The following is an 8,677-nucleotide window of genomic DNA, read 5'->3' on the forward strand; positions in this document are numbered from 1 at the left end:
CGGGCTCGGGGACAAAAGCAGCGGCAGAGCTCTCCCGAGGAGCCCCAGCGCTCCCCACCGTGCCCAACAAAACACCCAGCTCCAAACCCCACCGCAGGAAGGGGGGAGGCACACTGGGCACGATGGTGTTACAAGGGGCTGTGGGATGAGCCCCTCTGACACACTCCCAGATGGGGAAATAACCAAGGCTGATGGATGTGATGGCCCTGCAGCCGATGCCGCCGGGTGCAGGTGTTGCCTGCACAGCTTGGTGGGAAATTCCCTGTGGGAATTGTGCATCAGAGTCCTGCTCCAAAAAGCTGGGAGGTTTCACTGAACTATTCAAGGGCACAGAGCAGTGAAAGTGCTCCCGAAGTGTAGGCAGGGGCTACAACCCCACAGTGGCTCAGTCTGGCTTCCCTGGCTGCTGCACTCCCTCCACAGGCAGCTGGAGAGGCAGGGCAAGGGGAATGGGACAGTGGGAGCACAGTGGGAATGGGGCAGTGGGAATGGGGAATGGGAACAGGGAAATGGGAATGGGACAGTGGGGACAGGGCAGTGGGGACAGGGCAGTGGGAATGGGGCAGTGGGAACGGGGCAGTGGGAACAGGAGAATGAGAACAGGGGAATGGGAATGGGGCAGTGGGAATGGGGTGGTGGGAACAGGGCAGTGGGAATGGGGCAGTGGGAACAGGGGAATGGGAGCAGGACAGTGGGAATGGGGCAGTGGGAATGGGGCAGTGGGAGCAGAGCAGAGGGAATGGGGCAGTGGGAGCAGGGTGATGTGAGCAGGGAGCAGGGCAGTAGGAACAGGCAGGGGTGCCCAGGAGAACACATGGGCAGGGATTTAGCCTCCAGGCAGCCAGAGCTGCTGCAGGCTTGGAATTGGGAGCTGCAGAAGGTGCAGCCACCACACTGGCCTCTCCACCGGCACAGGCTGCCATTCCCTGCCCCAAAAATCCCAGTCTAATGTGCACCTTCAGAACAGTTTAACGGGGGAGGAGCTCCGTTCCCCTGTCGGGAAAACATCCCCCAGGTGAGAGCAGGAAGCGCAGAGGGCGCTCCCCGGGGCAGCGGGAGCACGACCGGGGTGCCCGGCAGGGACACACAGCCCACCCGGCTCGGGCAGCGCTGCGGGGCTGCAGGGATGCAGGGATGCAGGGATTCAGGGATGCAGGGATGCAGGGTTTCAGGGCTGCAGGGATGCAGGGTTTCAAGGCTGCAGGGCTGCAGGCTCGGGGCCGCACACACAGCGGCACTGTGAGCTCTCCTTCAGGGCACCGCTCACGGGACGCTCCCAGCCGGCGCTGTCGCTGTCACCGCCTCCCTCGCACGTGTGACACGCAGCGACCGCGTCCCTGACACAAGGGTGGCTTTTCTTTATCGGGGATAGGGCGGGTCTGAACTCTCCATCTCATCCCGCACACAGTTGTTGGCCTCAGTCCGCAGGAGAGTTTGGGCTCCCCTGCAGACAGCAGCCCCGTCCCAGCAGTCTGTAACCCTGGGAAGGGCTCTCACCAGCTGGTCAGGGACTCTGAGCCCAAAAATTCCTCCAGGAAACAGCATCACGGTGGCTTTTCAAGCAGCATGGCAGGAGAAGGGTTAACCCAGCACAGGTTTAATGCCAGGGTCTGCAGCAGCCTCTCCTGCCAAGGAGCCACTGCTCTGGAGCAGAATGTGCCTCTGCAAGGTGCTCTAAGCAGCAGGGCATGGTCCTGAGCTGTGGAATGAGGTCCTGAGCTGGGGGCACACCCTGAGCACCGGACTGCAGCGCTGTGCTGAGCACCAGAGCCCTGAGCAGCGCCCACAGCTGAGGACGGGGCAGAGCAGGGGATGGGGCCAGGGGCCACTCTCAGCACCCTGCCAGTGCCACCTGGGGAGGATGGGAACAGCAGGGCTTCCCATAATGATCTCTGCACCATGCAGCCAGGGCCAGCTCTGCTCTGGGGGCTCAGGTGCACCCCAGAGCCCCGGATTGCACAGACCACTCCTGGGCAGAGCTGCCTCAGCACGGCCTCTGCTGCTCCTCCCGCAGCACAGGTGGGGCCACACATCTCTGCTGAGCACAGCTTCTCCAGGAGATGGACCCCACAGTGGCCAAAGCCCTGCAGAAGGCTGGTGGGGCAGAGTCACACTGCTCCTGCCCCCCCCTGCACACTGGAGACTGGCAGCAGGGACGCTCCCCACTGCTGCTGGGAGCAGCCCTGTGCATTCCCAGATCCCCAGGGGCACCTCTGCCACCAGCAGTCCCAGCAGACAGCGCTGCCCAGGCCATGTGCCCTGCAGGGCGTGGGTGCAGGGGCAGCAGTGCCACCCACGGCCCCAGCACGCTGCTCTGGGTGCCATGCCCTGGGGGCTGGCAGCTCCAGACTGGCTGCCAGGGGCAGGGACCCTCCTGAGCGCTCACAAGGGAGCTTTGCCATGCTCATGGAGACAGGGCCCACCTGGCAGGACCCCTCCAGCCCAGGAGCTGTCCCAGCACAGGTCCAGCCGAGGCTCTCGTACCTTCCTGTGGCCCGAGAAGAGCAGTGTCAGCTGGTGGATGGAGCCGCCGTTCTTGACCAGCTCCTTCTTGAGGGTCCTGGGGGAGGGCAGGGCCCAGCGTGCGGCGGTGCCCTGGCTGTCGGGGCAGTGCAGGGTGGTGTCCGAGGTGAAGCAGTGGCCCTTGGTCTCCTGCAGGAGGCTGCCCTCGCTGTGCGTGCGGCGCCGCAGCGAGCCCTGCACGCTCAGGGTGTAGCCGGGCTGCCCGCCCGTCTCGATCATGCTGCTGCGCTTCAGCTCGTTCCTCTCCAGGTACTGCTCGTCGCTGTCCTCCTCCTCCTCGTCCTCCTCGTCCTCATCTTCCTCCTCCTCATCCTCCTCCTCGTCCTCGCCGTCCGTGGCGCCGCCCGTGCCCGCGGCGCTCTGGCTGAAGGTGCTGTCCAGCCGCAGCTCGGGGATGACAAAGGCGGGCAGGGAGCTGGGCTGCTCCTCTCTCTTTGCCGTGGCCACCGGCTGCTTTTCCGCCGGGAGAGGAGCCCGGGTGGCCCCCAGAGCGTCCCAGGGCTCGGCCAGAGCCGCTGCCTTGGCAGCCAGAGGGGCATCACCCACTGCTGCCTTCCCATCCTCCGAGGGCATCTGCCCCGGCTTCTCGGCGTCCGTCTCCAGCATCTGCCAGAGGAGAAGACAGAGAAGAATGAAAGCAGAAGCACCCCAAATCTCTCTGGCACCTTCCTGGGGAGCCTTTCACCTCCTCACACCCCACTCACAATGCTGGCACCGATTTGTACATCACTAACAGTGCTCTGGTGGGGTGGGATGGCATCGTCCCCATGTCCCCAGGAGGTGCCAAGTCACCCATTGCTCTGTCAGCAGCCAGCCCTGCTCCTGAGCCCTGGAACACCAGGTCCCCCAGCTGGCAGGAGCGGGATGGTGGCACTCAGCGCCCGGCAGCACCGGGGGTTCTGAGGAATCCCAGGCTGGGCTGCAGCCACAGAGGCAGAGCCGTGGCAGCATCCCCACCCCGATGGCTGCTGCGAGCTGCTGCCCTGCGGGGATCCCCCAGGGGCTGCAGAGAAACCCAGCAGCTCCTCGGCAGCTCTGGCCCCTCCTGCACGGCGCTACCAGCAAATGCCGAAGGGAAGCGCCGGGCTCTGCCCATGCCCGCATTGCCCCAGCTCAGCCCGAGGCTCTGGGCAAGCCCTGCAGAGCCACAGCCACTCCTGCCAGCCCCTGTCCGGGGTTTGCACCTTTGGGGCTGGTTGTTCTAGGCCTCTTTGTAGCTGAGGAAGACCTGAGCAAGCTCTGTCCTTTCAAAGGGAAAAGTCCAAGGGATAGAAGCTCCAAGGTTGTTTTTGTGAGCAGGGGGGAGCCTCTGATGGGCCCTCCCTTGCCAGAGCAGGGTCCTGTGTGATTTTTGTGTCTAAGCCAAAGGGGCAAAAACCAGCCCAGCAGGGAAAAAAAAGACCAAAGGAGAGAAAATCCTCTCTTTAAGAAGCAATTCCCTCCTACACAGATCCTGGGGCAGGGACTATTCCACAGGAGCAACCCCAGCTAACAAATCACCCAGAAAAGAAGTCACTGTATCCTCAGCTGAGATCCAAGCATTTTCACAGACCCAGAGGCACCAGCAAGCTGGAGTTAACAGAGACATCCCCTCTGTATAAATTGACTTCAGCTTCAAAAGGGGCAGCAGCCCCAGGAGTCAGCCCATGCAGCCTCACATCCCCTTGGGAAGAGGCACACACAGAGTGGACAGAGGTTCCATCCCCGTGGAGGTCCCAGCCTGTGACAGCCCCCCTGGGAGAGCCACCCTGCAGGGGACACCCCTGATCCCCCAGAGCACAGAGGGGAGGGATAACCACCCCTGGACATCCCCAGGCAGCTGTGTGCAGATGTTGGGCTGCAGAAGCTGCTGTCACCTCCAGGAAACACCAGGGGTGGGGGGTGTGAGCCCCCTGTGCACAGAGGGGACAGCACAGACACCCAGCCTGGGCTCAGGGGGCAAAGAGCTGGGCAGGTTTCCAGGAAGATGCTGGAGCTCAGTGCCACAGCCAGCTGGGCAGGAGCCCACATGTGTCCAGTTGTGCCTAGTCCTGCTTTATCACACCCAAAGGGTCCCTGTGTCACCTGTAGCACAGAGAGCAGCAGCTCTGTCCCACCCAGCCTGGCTCACCCAGCAGCAATTCAGCATCACCTGAACTCCCCCAGTGAGTCAGAACACAAAAATTCAGAGACAACGTTGTGCTTGGTCCCTTCATGGCATGGTTGTGTCCGTGAAACAGCTGGATTTGATGTCAGGCACAAAGCAAACACTCCCTCACCCCACCCTTGGGGTGAAATTACACATTAATTCCCTGTAAGAAGGGAATGTTCCCAGCCCTGCCCTGCCAGGCTGCCCATTTGCACCAGCCTGAGCCTCAATGATGCTGCTGATGTTTTATTTGTCTTGCAATCACTGTCATCATTATCTCATGAAATAATTAGAGGAAAAACCCACACAGGCCTCGAGTCAGGCCCCACAAAGCCCTCCCCCAACACTGCCTATCTGCCCAGGCCTGCTCACAGTGCTGGGTGCCTGCATCTGATAAGGTCCTAGAAGGAAATGAACAGGCTCCTTTAAAATGAGAGACATTTGGGGATTAAATTAAATCCTTGCACTAATTCAATCAGAGCCTCTGCTGCTCTTCTCCGGCATGGAGGGGATGAGCACCATGAGCCAGGGTCGGTTCCATCTCGGGCTGAGAGCATCACCAGGGCTGTGAAATGCTGTGTGCACAGGGCTGGGCTCTGCTCAGCATCACCTGGGCTGGGGAGAGGCAGCAATGCCATCACTGCCAGCCCACAGAGCTGCTCCTGCCTGGAGGCACCGGGGACTGCATCAGCCAAGGCCACCTTGCTGCCCAAAGCTGATCTGGGACCTCAAGGCTGGGGATGTGACCAGGTTTCACAGGCTCACAGAATGGTTTGGGTTGGAAGGGACCTAAAGCCCATCTTATCCCACCCCCTTCCATGGGGTTCACTGTCCCAGGCTGCTCCAAGCCCTGCCCAGCCTGGCCTTGGGCACTGCCAGAGATCCAGGGGCAGCCACAGCTGCTCTGGGCACCCTGTGCCAGGAATTCCTCCCAATATCCCATCCAGCCCTGCCCTCTGGCAGTGGGAGCCATTCCCTGTGTCCTGTCACTCCAGGCCCTTGTCCAAATTCCCTCTCCAGCTCTCTTGGAGCCCCTTTAGGCCCTGGAAGGGGCTCTGAGCTCTCCCTGGAGCCACTGAGCAGCTTCTCCAGAACCTGAGGGGGGCTGACACCTTCTCACCCCTTCATGTGGCCGAGGGGCTGCTGGAGGAGGCAGCAGTGGAGGCAGTGCTGGTGCAGTCTGAGGGAGCTGCTGTCCTTCCACCTCACAGACTCTCCCCAAACATCCCCTGCTCTCACTGCAGCAGCAGCAGCAGCTCAGAGCCAGCAGCCAACATCTGCATTTCTCCATTCCCAGTGCCTTGGTCTCACTGCTCTCAGCATCTGGGTGTCCCTGACCTCCATGTGCAGATTTCCCTTTTTTCACCACCTGCACCCAACAAAGTGGTTTTGCCATTCCCAGCCTCTGGGTTTCCCTGTCTGCGTCAGGGCAGGTCCAGGGGCTGAGGGGATTTACTCCATCCTCCCTGGAGGATCTCACACTTCACTCCTCCAGTTTCTGTCTCAGACTGAGAGGCCAAGGCAGCATTTCCTGAGAAGGGGAAGATAAAGCAGAAGCAAGAGCTGCCTCCAAAGCCCAGGATGGCTCTCTGGGGTCATTTTAGGGAAGGAGGATGATAGGTCTGAGAGCAGAGCAACAGCAAGAGAGATCCTGAGAATGATCTCCTCATGGAGCAAATATCAACACACTCCAAAAAAAAGCCAACACTTCCCTGCCTGCTCCAACATCCTCAAACCTTGCACCTGTTACCCACTCACTCCCTGTGTTCTCTTTGCAATCAAGGATCACTCATTATCTCAAAAATTAGTTTTTTTCAAGTTTTTAGAGTTTTATTGAAACCAAGACAGGGCAGAAGAACTGCAAACCCTCTGCTCCTTGAGCAGGTTTTTCTGAGCTGCTGCTCACATCCAGGACAGTTCCAGCTCACCAGGAGAGAAAATTTCACTGAGCACCAGCACGACCTCAACTTCTCCAGCATTTCTTTAAATAATGTGGCCTTGCTGCTGGCCCACAGCTGGGGCTTCCAGCTGGGAAAATGCCAGCCATGGCGACAGCACAGCTGAGAGCTGGAGCCTGCCCTGCCCTTGCCCTGGTGCTGCTGCCAGCTCTCCCACTGCCAGAAGTGCTGGCACAGGTGGCATCCCCTGGAATCCCCAGCAAGAGGAGGTCAGGGATTTTTGGGTTTTGAGGCTCTCAGCTTCTCATTTCAAAGCCTCTGCTCCTCTCAGTCATGGAGCCACTGTGGCTCAAGGAATGCCTGGCCACAGGGATATTTAATTGAGTCTTTCCTGGCTCCTGATGGGGATGCCCAGGTTTTCTCTTTCTCTTGTGGTGATGCTGAGGAAGAGGAGGCAAAACACAGCTCAGAGAGCTGCCCTGCACCCAGGTACCTCCTCAGCCAAAACCAGGGAGTGGGAAAAGCAGGGAAGTCCCTGCAGGCTGTTGGACATGGATGTGAGCAGAAGAGCAAGGGATGTGCTGCTCCAGCTGTGAGAGCACAGGAGGGTGAATGGACCTCCTGGGACTCTGCAGGAGGAGCCAATCTTGTGGCTGTCCCCAACCACAGCGGCTCCATCCTCCCTGTGTCCCTCTCTGGCTCCTGCTGCCCTTCAAAGACCTTTGTTCTGAGATGCCTCACCTGTCCCCAAAAGCATTTAACTCCATGGGAATGAGACCAAGGTTATTTTGGGAGAGCTGCAGACAGCAGTGGGTTCCTCATGCTGGAGGCAATATCCCACCCCACATCAGCTGGATTGCAGCTGATGCAAAAAGAGCACCCACATCATCCAGGAAAACCAATCTTTCCAAAGTAGATCTTTCCTAAAGCAGAAGGAAAATATTTTACAATTTGGGTTCTTAGCATGGGACAAACTATGCCCGGATCCATCAAATTGGAAACTTCTGTGAAAGGCTCTTGAGCACCTCAGGATTTAAAAGTGACTTCTAAGAACCAAGGAAGCTCACAGCTACAGGGAACAGCATCTAAAGCACAGCACGGGGCTGAGGGGAAGAAAGCAAAGCCAGAAATGCAAAGCAGAACTACCAAAACTTGAGAAAATCTTCGTGGGAGTCACTGTGAAAGTGCTCACAAGGAGCATTCCCCGAGCTCTGCTCCTCGCCCAGCGAGGCCGGTCAGAGCCCAGGGCTCGCTGCTCAGCCGGGTTTTCTACCCTCTCCCTGCTTCATTACTGCACAATGAATAATTGATCCCGGGCAATTAGCGGAACAGCAAAAGCGGCGCGGGTGTGGGTGTCTGAGCCCGAGCAGCAGGGCCGGCAGTGCCTGGGGCAGGGCAGGGCAGGGAGGGTGGAGGCACAGATGGGAGATGGGGGTGATGTTTGTAACTAAAAAATGCCCCAAAAACCCGGCCGGGGGCTGCCTCAGAGCCCTGGCTGGAGAAGCCTGGCTGGAGAAGCCTGGCGGGAGAAGCCCTCCTCGGGGAGGAAGCGCGGGGGGATCCCTGCCTGTAGGAGCGTCGGGGGCTGGACGGTCAGGACGGACAGGAGACTGGAGATCTCTGGAGCCAGGTCGTGGAACTTGGGGTTTATTGCAAAGGGCCTGGGTGCAGGGCCCTGCTGGGAGCTGCCAGCCACAGCTCAGAGCAGGCTGAGAGAAGAGAGGGGGAAAGAGGATGAGAGGGTGAGAGAGTAAAAGGGGAAGAGAGAGAGGTTCCCGTTACAATACCATAAATCTTCTTCTGTGTTGAATATTCTGATTCTCACTAACAAATCTAGTACAAGATACAAATCCTATAGCATTTACATACAGCCTATAAGAATCACTACATTACCATACTGTGTTACATTTCAAACCCTAAAAACTCCTCTTTGGGCCCCTTCTGCCAAGCTGTAGGGTCTGCTCTGACCCTTGGGCCTGTCTGCAAGCAGAGGGTGTTGTTCCATCAAAAGAGGACCTTCAGTCCACCACACCATTGTTTTCCAGTTGTTCAGTAACTAAGGGATCTCAAAGCTTGCTTTCATTCCAATCTCACTTATAGTTTCCATATTCTCAAAATCTTTTGCCAG

General features: G+C 58.8%; 1 protein-coding gene across 1 annotated transcript in view; it reads right to left on the reverse strand.

Moving 5' to 3' along the window:
* The window catches only part of RGS3 (regulator of G protein signaling 3), a 62,918-nt gene that overhangs the window by 8,392 nt on the left and 45,849 nt on the right, over window positions 1–8,677 (reverse strand). The window contains exon 11 of the mRNA XM_005423786.2: window positions 2,485–3,129. Within this exon, the coding sequence (XP_005423843.1) occupies window positions 2,485–3,129 (645 nt within the window). The remainder of the gene's footprint in view (window positions 1–2,484; window positions 3,130–8,677) is intronic.

This window comes from Geospiza fortis, unplaced genomic scaffold (genome assembly GCF_000277835.1).
Source record: "Geospiza fortis unplaced genomic scaffold, GeoFor_1.0 scaffold85, whole genome shotgun sequence".
Lineage (NCBI taxonomy): Eukaryota > Metazoa > Chordata > Aves > Passeriformes > Thraupidae > Geospiza > Geospiza fortis.